Source organism: Gobio gobio, assembly GCF_949357685.1.
Source record: "Gobio gobio genome assembly, chromosome: 14".
NCBI lineage: Eukaryota > Metazoa > Chordata > Actinopteri > Cypriniformes > Gobionidae > Gobio > Gobio gobio.
This window is the reverse complement of record NC_137107.1, coordinates 35,798,968-35,818,152: the sequence shown is the minus strand read 5'-3', so window position 1 is coordinate 35,818,152 and position 19,185 is coordinate 35,798,968. Positions and strand designations below refer to the sequence as shown.

Below are 19,185 nucleotides of genomic sequence, written 5' to 3'. Positions count from 1 at the left end.
TTAATGGAGTCTAGAAACCTTTGCCTTTAATGCAGAAGATGGAACACGGATTTTACACACCTGTCAAAGGTCCATTAACTTGCTGGAGGATCTTCTGTCCGAGCAGGTGAATAAGCCTTGTGACTACCTAATGAAATCAAATAGAGAGAACAAAACTGATATTATACAGTCACAGAGGGGCCAGAGAAACTCTCATCATAGGCTATTAAAGCAAATGCAGTGTGGCTGACATGCCTGTGGAAATTTTCTCTTGATGGAACTGAGAGCGCCCTCAGGTAGTTTAGCCAGTTCCGAGTCCCGAACAGCATGAACAGTAGTTGCTCTGTTCTGATGGGTCAGAGCTTCCACCTGCATTTACACACATACACACACACACAAAACATTGATTGACTTTGAAGCTAGCTTTGCTACAATTTACATCAGAAAGTCATCATTAATTGCAGATTAATTTTGCAGTTAAGATGCTGAAAATGTGAGGAACCTCAAAAAAAGAAAGATAGTTGGTCCATATGACTCCAGTGTTTTTATTGTTAACTAAAACTATTAAAAATAGTTTTCGGTAAGTGAAATAAGCCTGAATTTTTCTTTTTTTTTTTCAAATCCAATAAAAATACACACTTGTGCCAAAATGTATGTTTTATAATAATTTTGTCTGTGTTAATGCCAACTGCATAAATATTTGGAAATATTTCATATTTGGATATTTATTATTCATTACACAAGGTACACAAAATAGTTACACTTAGGACCTTAAGGACAAAGATGCACCCATTAAAACTGCAATTTAACTATAAAATAATGCAGTCTTTGTTAATAGGCTTTCATTTTGATGACAAGACTTCAAAATAAAAAAAAATTGTCAGATGGTGCCATTTTCTTAGGTTTGGTCAATAAAGCAAATACTCGCTTTATTCCTGTTTTCTGCTTCTGCATATTATAGAGCCAATTAGATGAATTATGCAGATATACTGTAATTGTGTGGGTGTGTTGGTATGGATGTCAGAGTGTGGTTTGTATGTGTATATATATATATATATATATATATATATATATATATATATATATATATATATATATATATATATATATATATATATATATATATATATATATATATATATATATATATATATATATATAAAAATAAATAAATAAATTTAAAAAGTGTGTGTGCGTGCAATATTTGAGAGAGAAACACTCTACTGCAAATCACAAATCTTTGCTGGTATCTAATAGGGGAAATTTGGTACTGTGCCCAAACAAAACCTTACTGAATGCTCATTTTTTGAGATATCAACCTCAAATTTGGAAAACAACTTTAGATTTATGATTTAGGCCTTGATTTTCTTGCAGTTTTTGAGTTCAACATGTTTTATTAAATATATATTTTATATAAAGCAATGTTCATAAATCATTTTCATAAATTGAAACCTCTTTAACTTTTTGTTTCCATTTTTACTTCAACAAAAATCAACCAAGGATCTTCTTTCAAATGAGACCAAACTTAAAGGGTACATAACACACAGTTTCTGCCAATCTCATGTTAATCTTGAGTCCCTATAGAGTAGTATTGCATCCTTCATATCTCCGAAGAGTGTCCGCCTGCAGTTTCGACTCATGAACGGGAACAAACAAACACACTTGCAGAACGCCGTTGCTGCTCCAAAAAAACTAACTACATTTATTCATTCCTTAACGCTGGGTTATTTGGGAAGCTGAACAAGGTTGTTATCACACACTTCTTTAGTGACATTGTTGATTACGTGGTCTAAAAACAAAACGCCAGCGCTGCCGACAGCTTCCATAACCTGAACGAAGCTGATGGGCGCGCTCTTGCTCTCGCTCTGGTTGATGTGCGCACGCGTTCATCCAGGAGATGTGCCCATACAAGGAATTCCACCTTTATAATGTCATACTGGGCCATACTTGAAAAAAACTTTCCGAAACTGATTCAAATCCTGAAAAAGTGTATTTTTTTATTTTTGTTTTGGCCATGTTTAGCATGAGAATCCAACTCTTTAACAGTGTAAATAAGTCAGAATGCATGAAAAAGCATTAGACCCCTCTTTAAGTATGTGCTCCAAAGCTTCAAATTTATATGACAGTTTTTGGACATGGACATTTTTGTCCTCTAAGGACCTCCGAGTAACTTTTTTAAATTGATGCCCAAGGGTAAAAAAACAAAAAAAACATTCAAATAAATAAAGCTATATAGAAACACATAACAAAATGACCAAAGCTAAAATGAAAACTGAAAATATAAAAATAGAAGTGAATTCAAAATATGAATATAAATATATAAATATGATAGAAGTATTTAAATTATTCTAAAACAACACTACATGACTCATGCTTTATAATCCAAGTCTTCGGAAAGCATATAACTGCTTTCAGTGAAGAACAGACTGAAATTAGTTTTTCACCAAAAAAGTAAATCATACAGGTTTCATGATTAGAGCAAAGATCAGCAGCCACAAAACTCCAATATCTAGAAATACAAATGGAGACAATCTGTGACGTAGATTGAGACTAAATGTGGATCTTCAATCCAGGCATCACATAACTCACATCCACGGACAATGAACCTCTGTTCTCCAGGCAACGTAACCATGGCATCAACATGGACAGGTATTCTTAGCAGCATAAGCGTCACTACGGAGACGTCAGCCAGTCACAATAAAACATTATGAATAACGAGACAGAGAGGGAGATACTGAGTTGGTTTTCTCTGATGCACACCTGATTAGGTGTGAATGTCACCAAAACTATTCAGGGAGATACTGCACATATAATAGGCCGACTTTCTATATAGTACATACACACCATTGTATAACATGGAACAGTATCTGATGATTCATCGTTGAGTCATCTTAGCAAAAAATGATAAGTCATTAAAGATTACAAATCCTGGAAAACTGTGGGCAAGGTACAATCATTGGTTGCTAGCAGTTTTCAACCATTCAAAGACGTTACACTATATGTTGTACATGTGGAAAAGCTCACCACTCCAATGAGATCTCCTCGGCCATACTCTCCAGTCAGCTCCTTTTTCCCATCCTCCTTCATGATGACGGAACGCAGGCGGCCACTGAGCACTATAAAAGTACTGTCAGACTTATCACCCTGCCTGAGAGAGAAAGAGAGAGAGAGAAAGGATGGGGTCGTTTGTCATAGAAGATTTATGAAGTGCTGAGAAAGCTTATCTGTCTCAGCCAGAGGGGCTGAGGAGAAGAAGAAATCGGCAAGTTTATTAGATTGTATTCTGTCCAAAGCGCTTACGGAGAAGGCATAGGAAGAGAGGAGAAAAAATATCATGACAATAGTGTGTTTTGGCTCTCCCGAGAGGAGCTCTCAGATGAACTGTTAAGTAATACATTTAATATTTGTTTATAGACTTCATAGCCAAAACTATAGAAGAAGTCTCTTATTTCCAAGGCTGAATTTATTGATCAAAAATACAGTAAAATTGTGAAATTAAACATTATAACAAATTAAAATAACTCTGTTCTTCTTTAATATATTTTAAAATGTAATGTTAAGTGCAGCTTAATATTTTTGTTTAAATTGCGATACATTTTTTTCAGTATTCTTTAAATATAAAGTTTAAAAGAATTATAAATATTTTGTAGCATTATATCATTGTCACTTTTGATCAATTTAATGCATCCTTGCTGAATAAAAGTATTAATTCCTTAAAAAAACGTTTGAAGAGTAGTGTATTATTTTTCAAAACCAAGGGTATTCCAATAAAAAAAACATGTTTGTCTTTACCCATTATAACACAATGTTTGTTTCCCTTTACTAAAAATGTTTGTCTAAGGATATTGCATGATGTTGTGTAACTGGGTGTAGCTGATGAAATGGTAAAAAAGTAATACCTTAATTAGAAGGTTACATTTGGCCAAGTAGTGCACTAATGGTACTTATTTACACTAATAAAGAGGTAGAGATGGGTGAAAGGAGGAGAAAAAATGTTAACAGTAAATATGAGGAAATGAAGTGGACCTGTAGACAGCTCTTCCCGCCTCCACAGCCATCCAGTCAAGGGCAAAATCAATCTGTCTGACGAAAGATGACATCCTCCTTACAACTGTATGAGCCACATTCAGCACCACCGTGGGTTCAGCTCGCATGATCCTGACAACACACACACAAATATGGGAGTGAATCAACGTGTCAGTAGAAAAACTATTAAAACCATCAACCAGAGAGCTTGTTCATTATTTGCAAGCAAATATCAACAAGAAGTTACATATAACAGTAACACTTTACAATAAGGTTTTATTAGTTAACATGAACTAAGTACAAACAATACTTCTACAAAATGTATTGATCTGATTTAATGTTAATTTCAGCATCTACTAATACATTATTAAAATTAAAAGTTTAAAAAAGTTGTTTAAATACTGTAACAAATGTATTGCTCATTGTTAGTTAAATGTTATTTAATACATTAACTAATGTTAACAAATGAGACCTTATTTTAGTGTTACCCATATAACTATGTATTATGGCCAATTATAAAGATGTATTTATTTATTTACATCAGCAATGGCAAAACCAACAGTACTTCAATTTTAAAAAACAATTATGATTACAATATAATTTCAATCGATCTTTCACATACAGATAGAAGTAACACATAGAGGTAAACATTTTTACTTGTGGCCAGAAAGAAATTATGATTTAATTTCTGCTAATTTCTTCTCTGCTTTCTGTACAGCAGGCATGGATGACACTGTTTTTCCATTACGGTCTATTATGGCCATATCAATTGATGGATCATATTAAATATCACACAGACCCTTTTTGTGGACCAGACTAACAGCTTGCTCCAGCGCAAACCCTCTTTTGGCATTAAAAAACTACTGCCAGGATTTACTAAAGACATGCAGTGAAAATGGAAAGGGCCATTTAGAGACTATTTACTAAGATTTGCGCTAGTCAATTTACTGGTATTTGAGCTATTATGTAATACAAAAAAAAAACAATGTCTTCAACCAGACGCTAATTTGCGCTGCTTTTGGTAGATTGTGTTGGTCATTATGGAAATGATCCAGCTGTGTCTGTGTTCTTTAATTTGCGCGTAGTCAGAATATCAAGGCTGCATTTATTTGATCAAAAATACAGTAAAACAGCAATATTGTGAAATTTTACTACAATTTTATATACTTTTTTTCTATTTTAATATATTATCAAATGTAATTTATTTGTGTGATGGCAAAGCTGAATTTTCAGCATCATTACCAGTCTATAATGTCACATGACCCTTCAGAAATCAAAATGGTTGTGAAAAAATAAAATGTGTGTAAAATAATTATTTCTTTCACAATAATAAAAACGGACCCCAAACTTTTAAATGGTAGTGTATGTTGGATTAGAATGATTGTAGAATATGGTCATGGTGTAAAAAAACTAAAAACTGACTAACATTAGAAGTGTACTGAAAACCTACTCATAGAAATGTGTTTTAGAAATGGACAGGAAACTGCAGTCACGAGGTGCCCGTACGGTGAAGATGAGTGGCTCCCCCGTTAGTACAGCCAGCTGACCCACAAGCTCTCCTGGGTGAGCCACGAAAAGACACGTGTCCTCTTCTCGATCAATCATACGCTGGTACACATGCAATGTCCCCGAAATCACAAACTGCACACTTACTTCCTGAGGGACACACAGGCAGACACAGTCAAGCAAATCATTTGGACAGGGTAATGCATTAGAAATCCACAGAAACTACACTGTCTAGATATTCTCATTGGCTATGTTTCAAAACCTACTGTACCTACTTAGGCAGCATTTTTGGGCATCATAGGTCTTCTCACTTAAAAGCTCCCTTAAATGTAGGAAGTAAAATGAATCCTCTTCTAAAATAGCTACTTTTACACGAATCCTTACGTAATTCTATGTTAATGAAGTTGCCGCCCATGTAGCTAGCAGATAGTCATTCAGCTGACAGGATTTTGATTCACAGCTGTTCATATGCATTTACTGTGATGTCTGACCTGATCTCCTTGCCGAGCTACAATAGATCCAGCTTTAACTTGATGAAGCGTCACCCTGCCCTCCAGCAAACTAGGGTCCTGGACACACACAGCACCAATAAAGATATTCAACAAACACAAAAATCCATCTAAACACACATAAACCATGAACCCATATCCCACTAATGGAGATGTATGTTGACCTGCAGCGGAATAATCCCCAGCAGGTCCTTCTTGGCAGCCTGGAATATGGCGCCCACTTTACTAGGGGGCACGTCAGAGTGTGGTGCATTGTCTGTGTAGTGAATCACAGCGGACGGAGCATGCTGCATGGTCACACTCTTCTTCAAAATGGACTGAAGAACATAAAACAAATGATCACGATGTTTTAATATTTACAGATATTTAGGATGAGAGAAACATGAGATGGAGGAAGAAAAAAAACCTTGTGAATGACAGAACTGGATGGAGGATCGTCTATGGTGACTCGTGCCCGTTCATAGGCCATGTTCAGGTCATTTCCTGCCACTCCTGCACAAACCCACATAGAAACCAGATCTAGTTTGTAGAGTTCAGTACTAGAGGTCTCATTTGTGTGTAAAAGCAAGTCTGCGTGGAGTGAATAAGAGTGGACAGGCAGATGGTAGGTGAACTGATACCTGAACTCTCTACAGGCATCGAGACCGAGCGAGACCTCCGTGCAACTATGGACGTGTTTTCGTATGAACCAGCTTGCCCTCCATCTAAGTGATGAGACATTTATATCACTCTCAAAATAGACAAGTACAATATTACTGTAAATCTTTGTTTTGGTGGAAAACGTTGTCTCCAAGAAAACAGCCTTTAGGCCAAAAGCAAAATCTGACAAAACGCCAAAAGCATTAATTAAAGGGATCATGGATTGTAAAATGCTGGTCAGATTTTTTGGTAACACTTTACTTGAAGGGGTGTGCATAAGACTGACATGACACCTTCATAATCATGACATGACACATGTCATGAATATGAAGGAGTTTGTATGCATGTTTATGACAACTGTCATTAAGTGTCATTTGCTCAATTATGTCATTTTTAATGCAAAGATGACATTATTTGAGATGTCTTTGTTTTGACAACTTGACATAAACCAATACATCATAACCTGTCAGTGTCTTTGTCATGACAACTTGACATTACCTTGATATGTATGACTTGATATACAACATAACCTGTCATAAATCTTTTTTTCACTGGTACAAGTTGAATTTGTCATTAAAATGTCATTAAGTGTTAATACTCTGTCAAATTATTTTATAACAGCCTCGTAAATATTTTTCAGTTCATAATGTTTTTTTAAAAAAGTTTCCTAAACAGTTAATTACAGCATCCCACACATTTATATTTTCTTGAAATTCTTTTTTACATCATGGATAAGTCTAGCTAAGACACAATCATAATGGCGTACACCTAACCAGTGGTGCCACTCTATCATTTTGAGGTGAGTTTTCAATGACGATTTCCTCTATAACGCCATAGTTTAGGTCAAGAAAAGTATTTATGACACTGTTATAAAATAATTTGACAGAGTATTGACACTTAATGACATTTTAATGACAAATTCAACTTGTACCACTGTAGTTTAGGTCAAGGAAAATATTCATGACAAGGTTATAAAATAATTTGACAGAGTATTAACACTTAATTTGGATAATATTTAATATTTTAATACTTAAGTTTGATCATTAATTTGCTATATTATGTTTATGACAGGTTATGTTGTCTTGGTAATGTCAAGTTGTCATGACAAAGACACTGACAGGTTATGATGTATTGGTTTATGTCAAGTTGTCATAAAGACATCTTAAAGGGTTAGTTCACCCAAAAATGAAAATTCTGTCATTAATTACTCACCCTCATGTCGTTGGACACCCGTAAGACCTCCGTTCATATTCGGAACACAAATGAAGATATTTTAGTTGAAAGCTGATGGCTGAGAAAGGCTTCACACAGGCCTCCATTGGCATTCAGTACATTGACACTTCCAAGATCCATGAAAGGCACTTAAAACGTCGTTACAAAGTCTATCTCACCACAGTGGCTCTACAATAATCATACAATGCGACGACAATAGTTTTTGTGCGCAAAAAAAAATCAAAATAACACCTTTATCCAACTTGTTCTCGACTTCCGTGTATGCCTCCACGACGCATGCGCGAGAATATGACGCAGATCCGGCGTTCGGACATATGACCCAGAAGCGATTTGTTTACGAGCAGAGGAAGACGCGCGTGTCTAAGCTGTTGGATTCTACATTGATCGTGCTTTAGGTCTCGGCGTAGTGCTCAAAATGGGGTTAGAGTGTGCATTTCATGGAATCCCGAGCCCCGGCGCTACGTCATATTCTCGCGCATGCGTCGTGGAGACACACGCGGAAGGCAATAACAAGCTGGATAAAGGTGTTCTTTTGATTTTTTTTTGCGCACAAAAACTATTGTCGTCGCATTGTATGATTATTGTAGAGCCACTGTGGTGAGATAGACTTTGTAACGACGTTTTAAGTGCCTTTCATGGATCTTGGAAGTGTCAATGTACTGAATGCCAATGGAGGCCTGTCTGAAGCCTTTCTCAGCCATCAGCTTTCAACTAAAATATCTTCATTTGTGTTCCGAATATGAACGGAGGTCTTACGGGTGTCCAACGACATGAGGGTGAGTAATTAATGACAGAATTTTCATTTTTGGGTGAACTAACCCTTTAAATAATGTCATCTTTGCATTAAAAATGACATAATTGAGCGAATGACACTTAATGACAGTTGTCATGAACATGCATAAAAACTCCTTCATATTCATGACATGTGTCATGATTATGAAGGTGTCATGTCAGTCTTAAGCACACCCCTTCAAGTAAAGTGTTACCAAAAATACATTAAAAACAGTAATATTGTGAAATATTTTTCTATTTTCTATAATCTTTAATATACTTTTTCAGCAGCCATTACTCCAGTCTTTATTGTCACATGATCCTTGAAAATCATTCTAATATACTGATTTTGTGCTCAAGAAACAGTTTATTATTATCAATGTTAAAAACGGTTGTGCTGCTTATTATTTTAGTGGAAACCGTGAGACATTTAACACTTTTTTTTTTCAGGATACTTTGAATAGAAAGTTCAAAAAGACCAGCATTGTAATAAAAATATTTTGTTTAGCTAATTTCACTTTTTTTTATCAATTTAATGAGTCCTTGCTGAATTTATATATTACCTGTATATAATCAGTGAATATAGTGTATCCGGAAAGTATTCACAGCGCTTCATTTTTTTCACATTTTATTGTGTTACAGCCTAATTCCAAAATTTCCCCTAAAGACAACGTGAAAGAAGTTTGTTTTAAATCTTTGCAAATGTATTAAAAATAAAAGGGGGGGGGGGGGGGGTATTAATTGGGGGGAGATCACATGTACTTAAGTATTCACAGCCTTTGTTCAATACTTTTTTGAAGCTTTGGCACCAATTACAGCCTCAAGTCTTTTTGAGTACGATGCTACAAGTTTGGCACAACTATTTTTGGCCAGTTTCACCCATATATATATATATATATAAATCTATTAAAATTTAGATCAGTTTGCAAAAAAAACTGATTGTTTACTGATTCACAGAAAAGAACAAACGCAAAATAATTCATTCACATTAAAGAAAAACAAACGTTTACCTGAGTCAGTCAAGAGCTCTCCAGAGCCCTGCAGGTGCTCGTCTTCTGATTGTGTCTGGAAGTGGGGTCGGCGGGGGACTCTGCCAGGACTCCCCTCGGTGAGCACACTGTTGACTGTGAACAGCGGCACTGCCTGTCTCTCCTACACACACACACACACACACACACAGTTCAGATACACTTACAAGCATCTGGCACACATAAAACAATTTTACTGGCCTGATATAGGGATGTGACGGTGAGGAAATTTTCCCACGGTTAATCGAGGGGTGATAACACCGGTATCACCGTGGGGTGGAAGTTGGAGTTTTTCCCTCTAATCCACCTCGCTTTTAAATCGCTTATGAATGCCTGTCTTGTGCATTTTACTTTAGTTTTCAAATGATCTGCAATTCGGGGGCGAAAACTGCTTGAATGGTGGGTTCATTATTATTCTTAATAAAAACACAACAACAAAACAGTAAAATGACAAACTCGCTTATATTAAACATAGAACTTTTATTAACAAGATTAATAAGCACAGCAGCCTCCTTCTCGTGGTGAGCATGAAGGTGTGTGTGTTAATTAGAAGTGCTACCTCCGGATGCTGCCACCTTCATCAGGCAAAGTTTACAGATTGCCTCATCATTATTTGCAAGTTCCCTATTAGGATTGGATTTAAATCCAAAATATTGCTAAATAGGCGCTTTTACATTTCGCTTGACTGACAAGACGATGGCGGAAGATTTGGTTTCAGGTTCTGAAATCTTGACTCCTGCTGCTGATCTGTGCTGCGACTCTCGTTCAGCTCATGCTGAATTGAGCAGACCCGTTCAGTTTCTAATTGTAGTGTCTGTTCTCTAACTGAACTAAATCATTTTTTATTACTTATAAAAAAATCTGTGCTGTGCTAGGCAAGTGATGTAATCGGTGTGCGGCTGACCAACTTGTAACATAGACTTTCGCAGCAAGCCTCGTCTGATGTAACAGCCATTGACTCATCAATCATTAAATTGGTTTACATGACTTTCGCACTATATTTCAAGTTTTCTAAAGCCATACATCAGCTTGACTGAAATCTAAGTTTTTTTAAAAGGTATGAAACAAACAGGAACACATATGATATTTGAAATATTTTTTTTCCATTGAACCTTATTGATTTTTACACTTAAACTCATCACTAGCTTTTTTTCATCTCAAAATGATGATGAGTTTATGCTGTGTTGTCACATAACCTTGCCGGCTGACAGGGCTAAATTGTATTTATAGCCGATGGGAGAGCACTCAAATTCACAGCGCAAGCTAAAAGTACTCCTTAAATCAAGACAGAAAACAACTCCCTCGGTCTGCACGCTATGCGAGGGGAGAGGAGAGCTACGTGTGTGTAGGGTTGTGCTGTGACATGCAGTGATGGCTGATGGGAGATTTTCACCCAGAGGGTGTTAAAGTCGGTGTCCTTTAAATGAAAGCCGAGGTCTTATGATCCATGTTATTCAATCTAGCTGAGTTTTACGGCTCCAGCACAGGAGTGATTATGCCGATGGAGGTTAACGTAGCATGAAATAACGCTGAGAATGTGTGTGAGAAAGCACATATTTTAGAAGTGATAGAGAGTGCATGTGATCTTAAAAGTAATAATTCTGAGATGTACGTGTGTACTCTCTTTTTCAAACCTGATTGAAAAGCTCGGTCGTCAGTCCCAGATAGTTGTGAAGTGCCAGGAAAGTGACTCTCTGCAGGCGCACCATGATTATCTAAACAGACAAAAATAAATTAATTAACTCTGTGGTTTTTTTTGTAAATAACTATGCTTACTCCAGTAATTAACAGTTTGAAATCTTGCAAATAAGACACCAGTGTCTATGCAGTTAAATGGGCCGTAAGAGGGGAAAAAAGGCTTTTCTTTGATTTTATGAAAAAGATATTTGATGTGCAATTTAGACAGTCTAACTTGTCACATTATCATGTTCCATGCCCAGTCAACCTAGACCATTTACGAAGACTGAACTGCAAAAACAAAAAAGTCATGTAATTTAATTGTAATAACAGTATCAATAAAAGTTTTTGGTCAACTTTACATACAATATTAATATTATAATAATAATATTTTTATAATATTATTTACTGTATCAGCTAATATTGGATATTTAATTGTATTAATTTGCTTAATCTTAATCTAGTTATATTGTGTAATTTATAATGACTGATTTTGGTTTTTAGTGTTTTATTTAGTTTAATTGTATAGATTTGTAATAGTTACAATTATTAGTATTAGTAATTAGGGGTGGGAATCATTTCTCGATTTTGAATAAAATTTCGATTCGATATATGCATAGATTTGATTCTACAGTGGTTTACAGTTTTTTTGTTTTGAATTTATTTTTTCCTTTCCATTTTAGTCAACTAAAATTTTTAAACAAATGTAATTTAAGCTGACTGCAATCATTACACACATGACTGGCAGTCTTCTGTAATAAAGCAAGATGGGCAATTATTTTATTTTTGATATCAAAAATAGGAACAAAGAAGCAAATTAAAAACAATAGGACAAATACAACAGGAAAAAAATGTACAAATTAAATTAAGTTTCTCAGGTACTATACCCTAGGTTTATTTAACATGTAGTAAGAAATAGGCCTACTACAGAAATTGAATAATCAAATATAAAAAAATGAAACACTGTATAGTCTTCACTGCATGAATTAAATATAAATTGATTCATATTAAAGATACAAAAGGGATTCAGTCAAAAGCAGTGAGTGATTTTTTAATTAACATTACGGAAACAGACAGCAACAGTTTATGAGGCTGCTGTCCTTTTAAGAATTAAAGGTTCAGTGTGTAGCATTTATGAGGATCTATTGACAGAAATGCAATATAATATATTAACTATGTTTTCAGTGATGTATAAAGACTAGGGATGTAACGATTCCGTCGGAGCCGGTTGAAAATCGAATGAATCGCGATTTTATTTGTTTATTTTTTTTATAGAAGAAGGTCCTGTCCCAAATGGTACACTTCATGTGCACTTTCGGTCTTGTGTCCGTTAACTCCATGAGATCGCAGGGTGTCCCATTTGTCATTTTAGGTCTCAGAAGGGTGCTCGCGAGCACCCCCTTTGAGGTCGATATGCGCCCTCGATGCGCACTTCTGCCGAGCCCGTACTGGTGCGGGTTACGTAGCGGACTTCTTCCCAGCAGTCAAAGCACCTCCCTCTGCATGTAAAAGATAATAGGCCAAACCACACTGACCGAGCGGATTTAAAGCCCCACTCGCCGTCGCGGTGTCGAGGGCCATTGCCATGGAGATCACAAGTTGCATCAGTGTTTTCACAGCGAAAGATACAAGGCTGTTTTCTGCCATAGAAAATGAATTCCAGGCCCCTTCCTCATCAAGAGAAAGACCAGCGGGAGGATGTATTCCACAGACTGAAGGAGAAATCTGTGCTGTTGCAGAACCAGGTGTTGTATTTATGTTACTATCTGTTTGTCTAAATGTGTACAATAATTCGTTGATTATTAACGCATGTTTATGTAAATGTGTTCTATTTTTCAAACTCTTGCAAGTGTAATGATACAAATTATAATTTAAACCTTGACTTTGTAACAATGTGAAACCCCTGTCACTGTTTTAATTTGACCTAGTCTTTTTATTTCTGCTTTTCCTCAGTACAGGACGAGGAAGCCGAAACAACCTCCTCCCAAGAAAACACCATTGGAAGATCTCTTTGGAGAGACTTTTTGAGGATTTGTTTTAAAATTTCAATTGGGTTATTATTTGACATAGAAGATATATTTAAATTTTACAAAGAAATATGCAGAATTTTAGAATAAAAGGACACTTATTTTATAATTGGTCTTAAATCTCATTTTGTAAAAAAGAAATTAGTATCGTGAATCGTATCGAATCGTGAGTTGGGTGAATCGTTACAACAAAGACCTTACATAATGAGCCATTATGTTTTTATTACCTAAGATTGAGCCATTTCTATCTCCATACACCGCGGGTCCCCTTACAGTGAAGTCACCATTTTGCGGCGTCATGTTTCTACAGTAGCTCTAAAAGTACAAACTTCTGTAAAGAGCGCTAGTCACTCTCTGCTGTCTCCGATGACAACATTTTTGTCCTGTGTCGGCCCCCATAGCTTCTCTATGTGCTACGAAAGGAAGGGGTCACAATCTCACCCCTACATGCGGCTAAAATTCACACAATGCACCTTTAATGCACGGATCTTATTTACTGTTGCACATCTGATTTTCTCCTCACTGTTTACATTCGCGTGGGACATAACAGAATGTGTTTACATGAATACTCCACACGATGTGCATTTTGACATAATCATATGTCTATTGAACATGCAAGGGCAAGAAGCTGTGAAAGAGAACTGAATTTGGGACTGCATGCATCTGAGAGGCGGACGCATACTCAGTCCGTCGAGGTCAGATGCAAATAAAAACATGAACAACTGGAGAGCAGCTTAACATTAACAGTAACAGCGATCTATAATATACAGTACTATATAATAAAACGTGACGTGAAAGAGCAGCTTTCTTAATTGCATATGCGGTTATTTTTGTTGTGCGTTTATTTTGTTATTGATGTTCGGATGTTCACTGACACTATAGTCCTGCTCAGATATTTCAAACTTCTTTTTACCACCAAGCGAAAAAATGAAAAAGAACCTTGCCGTGCCCGTGAGTATATTGGGGCCTTAAAAGCAGACCTTAGAGGAAAAACACATGATATAAAAAAGGTGTAGAAAATGGCCTGTTATTACAGTGTGGTTGAGACAGATGTTCAGTAAGACAGAGGTCACATTGATGCTGACAGCCATGGGAAAGTTCAAGCCCATCTGTACCTGTATAACTCTCACTAGCGTCTCAGGGTATTTCTCAAACACTGACTGGAAAGCTGAGGCAGGCAAACGCAATATGGTAGACCTGACCGCCGCACGAGCAGACACGGTCTTATAAGGAGCAGGATAACCCTGGAGAGAAAGGAAAGATCCAAAATTAATCTCAGTGCACTAGAGCAGGATAAGTCATCAGGAAGGCAGACAGAGAACTTACTGTAATGATGTCTAGAATGCTGAGCAGACTGTGAACGCTGTCCCCGGGCAACACGTCCTTCACCACAGGCTCTGTGCCATCCTGAATGACACACACACACACCAAAGGAGAATATAAAAACATTAGGGGGGCACTAAGTTTAATTAATCATTTGTGATTTAGCTGATACTTCTTATCCAAAGTGACCTACAGGGAATTTATTGCAGGGACAGGCCCCCTGGAACAACCAGAGGTTAAGTATCTTAATCAAGGAAATTATGGTAATTGTTCATGAATCAATTGCTGTGGGTTTCAAACCTATAAGATATCTGTTAGCAGACCAGAGCTTTAATAAAGTTATAGGCCCCAATCAAACACTTTTTATTAGTTTATCTAAAACACATTTTATTAGTTGTACACTATATCAACATTTAAAAAGAAAAAAAGTAATTACGCGCGCACACACACACCAACTCTGTAAATAAATAAATGACAAAGTTTTTTACATTGATGGTTAAGTGCTGGTTTAAAACAAACCAGAGCTGTGTGCATATTTAAATTGAATAAATGTTTGTTTTAACTAGTTATTAATGTTGCAAGGGTTGGAAACATCCTCAAAATAAGTACAGGTCATTTAGGTATGCATTTGTATATGCTATATTAGCTGAACGTTTTATTCTATGAAAATGATAAGCAGCTTTTTTCCTTTTTTATTTATTTAATTTTTTTAGAAAAGCCTTTTTAAGGATCCGAGAGGTACAAACTAGCTTATGCTATACTCTCTTTGTGCAATACATATTTTCCAGTTTTTGACTGGAATCATGTTTTTTGTACTGTCCCTATTCAAATAAACATATAAATAAAAATACATATAAGCTGTTTTTGGAACATATACATGTATTAAAAATGTATAAAATACAATTAATATACATTATTATTTATAATAATAAAGCATAATTGTATATATAAAAAATATCTAATATATAGGTATGATTGTCTGTCTGGGACTAAGCAACTTTTTCACACTTTATAAAATGCATCGTATATAATTACATATATATATATATTTTTTTTTTGTTTAATTAAAATAAATATATACAAATAAATATAATTCAAATAATGTATAGTAATAATATAGTATAATTTTAAATGAATTTAAATGCACATAAATGCATACCTTCTCTCAAAAGCATAATGTGCAAAGCGTCAGTGTGTATATGAGGTTGATGACAAAGTTAACTGACATTCCATAAACAAGTGCTCTAATGAAGTCTGTGAGTTTAAAAAGGTACTTCTATAGCTCATCCTTACAAACTCATGAATGCAAAGCTCAAGCCTTCCATCCTGAACCACATAAATGCTGTCATCATCATCCCCTGGCTTGAACAGTCCCTCCCCCTCCTGCAGCTCCACAAACACCATGTGCCGACACAGCTCCAAAAACAAGGGCTTCTCAAAATGACCAAGTACCCTGAAACGGATCAACATTCAACTTTAGACGAACACCAGACATTCCACTAGGCTGAAAAAGTATCATGTGATTTGCATGCAGTTCAGCTGTGATAATGTGAAGGTCAGAGTTGTTCACCTGACGTTCTTGAGCATGTAGAGCACCTCTGAGGGCAGGTTTGAGTTCTGCACGTCAAATTCTGTGAGATCTGCTTCCAAGAGAGAGGGAGGCGGTTCTTTGGGCTGCAAAGTAGGTGGCTCCTTCCTGATACGCAGGATCCTGCATGACATCATAGCAGGATTCAAACCAGAAGCTCCTGACTTTAAGTGTGTGGGTGATAAAAAGAGATGGTAAAATTAGGTATATGTGAATCTAAACATACCTGCGTGCTATACTTAGAACTTTAGGCCTCTTCCGAGAGCGCTGCTTAGACACCGAAGTGGAGGTTGGTGTCGAGGACAGGGTCTGGACCTGAGAGATAGAAATAGAAAAACCAAGTGGAGGATGGAGAGTAAATAAATATATCCGGCTGTTAGTCATACAGGTTGTGCACATTGCAACACATTCAGGATATTCCACGTCGCACACTATATGCTGCCCTCTAATGGAGGAAGACTAAACCTCAAGCTGATGATGTCAATTTTAATTACACATATAAATGAGTATTTGTGGAACAAGAGAGTCCGAGTCTGAACAATCAGCTATTTATCTTGGAGCACAAATAGACTACTGTGAATGTGACTATTAATCAACAGGGTGCAAATCATGGATTAGCAAATGGGTTTCAGCAAGATGTGACTCACCTTTCTCATGATTTTCCTGCCGTAAAAGAGCACTTTGTCTCTTTTTCGGAAACGATAGCGTGGAACACCGGCCTGTTGACCTTAATATAGACACAAGCAAATGCATAATGAGATTCCAGCAAACTGCTCTACACATACACTGCCGTTCAAAAGTTTGAGGTATTTTTTTGGAAAAGATGCATTAAACAAAAGTAACAGTATAGAGATTTATAAAGTAACCAAAAAAAAGTTTTAAAAAAATGCTGTTCTTTTATACTTTATACTCAACAAATAATCTTTAAAACATGCATCAAGGATCCACAAAAATATTAGTCACCATGAAATCAAAAACTTTTTTTTTATTGAATATGGCAGGAACTTTGCTGCCGTATCATGGGTGCAGCAGGCGCAATGATATTACGCAGCACCTGAAAATAGGCTAACTTCTGTCAACATAACCATCGTGACAACCTGCTTGCACAGGGAGCGTGCTGGGGACTATTTTCAGGCGCTGCGTAATATCATTGCGCCTGCGGTACCCATGGTACAGCAACAAAGTTCCTTGATTATTACGCAGGAATGAGAGAACAGTTTCTAGCCATATCGGCTTAGAAAATCACAACTTTCATTTTCCGTCGGTCTTAGTACACGATGTAACTACAGAAGAGTCAAGTTTTAAATAGGAAAAATATTTAAATTATTTGGTCTTTTTTTTTTAAACAGGATGCTAACGGTTTAATCAGATTCAATGATTTATGCTAAGCTATGCTAAAAAAAATTTTTAAAATAGGTGGAGTGTTCCTTTAAATAGGGTAACTTGTAATCTGTAACCAATTACAATTCCAAAGTAAGCTTCCAAACACTGATACTATACAATATAGCTTATTTTAAATTGCATAATATTTTACAATATTACTGTTTTTACTGTATTATTTTTGCAGAAATGCAGATCCATCCATACTGAACCCAAACTGCTGATTAACCACTTATTCAAGAATCGGAGCAACAAGCTGAAAACAACACAATTTGGAAACGCACTCGCCAGTTTATATCTGCGGTAGAGGAGAAGCACAGAGACTCCGATCAGGCACGCAGCCACCACGGCACCGATCAAAACACCCGTCAGCTGGAACAGACAAGTTACAGAAATGCAAGATAAAGAAATGTTTCTGATATTATAGGAAACCTGACAGATGAAGAAAAAAATATCATCCTCTGCAACTGGACTTGACAAAACATGCTGTCAGTAATAGAGCAAATAACACTTGTTAAAATGCTGCAGGAATTTATAATCTGATAAAACTGGGTGTATCGGTCAACACAAACATGATGAACCAAAGTATTTTAAACATCTGTCACTTGTTGTTACATAATCTGTACAGCTGATCTGAGCCAGTTCGGTGTCTTTCCTCTCAGGTGGTAAAGTAATAAGGGAAAAGACAGCTTTCCAGAGTAATTCAGAACACATCATTTCTGTACCATGGTGGTCTGCATCCTCTCCTCCACAAACTGCTGCAGGCGGGAACGAATGTCACTCCCAATAGCCTGAGGAAATACATATCAATATATCAGACACACTCACAGGGTTTTGGTTTAAAAATTAAAACCCTTTGGATAAAACACAAATTTGTATTTATAATTTGTTTAGGTTTGTTCCACAGAACAATACAATTGGGGGGGGGGGGGGGGGGGGGGGGGTTTTCTTTGAAATCATGTTTATTTTTTGAATCCATAACAAAGTCATATGAGACTCAAAGGGGCCAGTGCTTGTTCAGCTCCTTCCTCTCTTGCACAAAACCTCAACAGTACTTCCCCTTGCAAAAATAAAAGGGCTCTGTCGGTTCAACACCTAATCCAGTATTCATCTTTTCAAAGGGATAGTTCACCAAAAGTGACAATATTGTCATTTTTTACTAATCCTAATGTCATTCCAAACCTGTTTACTGTATTTTTGTACTCTGATTCATACTGTACACTTTTAATAAACAGGGAGAGGTCAAAATTAACAAATGACAAAATCAGTGTTTTGTATAGTGTATTCTTTTTTGTTATATATTGATTTATTTATTCTTCTTTGTAACAAAATCCTTTCATAAGACAGAAATTATTATAAAGCATATTTTTAATTATAAATATACGCAGAACACTTTGCCCATACTGACTAATCCCTTTTAAACTAAATAAATTATACTATTATGCCATTGTTATATGTAGTTCTCTGTTATATGTAATACTTTACTTGATCTAGATTTG

The 19,185-nt window shown here is 36.1% G+C and overlaps 1 protein-coding gene across 1 annotated transcript in view; it reads right to left on the bottom strand.

Moving 5' to 3' along the window:
* The window catches only part of pnpla7a (patatin-like phospholipase domain containing 7a), a 37,139-nt gene that overhangs the window by 17,136 nt on the left and 818 nt on the right, over positions 1-19,185 (bottom strand). The window contains exons 3-21 of the mRNA XM_079835705.1: positions 18,412-18,477; positions 17,971-18,058; positions 16,954-17,033; positions 16,533-16,621; positions 16,289-16,429; positions 16,012-16,171; positions 14,722-14,802; positions 14,511-14,639; positions 11,326-11,406; positions 9,674-9,815; positions 6,641-6,724; positions 6,427-6,512; positions 6,185-6,337; positions 6,003-6,080; positions 5,456-5,661; positions 4,006-4,137; positions 3,004-3,127; positions 235-348; positions 61-127 (exon numbers count right to left, since the gene is read on the bottom strand). Of these exons, the coding sequence (XP_079691831.1) occupies positions 61-127; positions 235-348; positions 3,004-3,127; positions 4,006-4,137; positions 5,456-5,661; positions 6,003-6,080; positions 6,185-6,337; positions 6,427-6,512; positions 6,641-6,724; positions 9,674-9,815; positions 11,326-11,406; positions 14,511-14,639; positions 14,722-14,802; positions 16,012-16,171; positions 16,289-16,429; positions 16,533-16,621; positions 16,954-17,033; positions 17,971-18,058; positions 18,412-18,477 (2,101 nt within the window). The remainder of the gene's footprint in view (positions 1-60; positions 128-234; positions 349-3,003; positions 3,128-4,005; positions 4,138-5,455; positions 5,662-6,002; positions 6,081-6,184; positions 6,338-6,426; positions 6,513-6,640; positions 6,725-9,673; positions 9,816-11,325; positions 11,407-14,510; positions 14,640-14,721; positions 14,803-16,011; positions 16,172-16,288; positions 16,430-16,532; positions 16,622-16,953; positions 17,034-17,970; positions 18,059-18,411; positions 18,478-19,185) is intronic.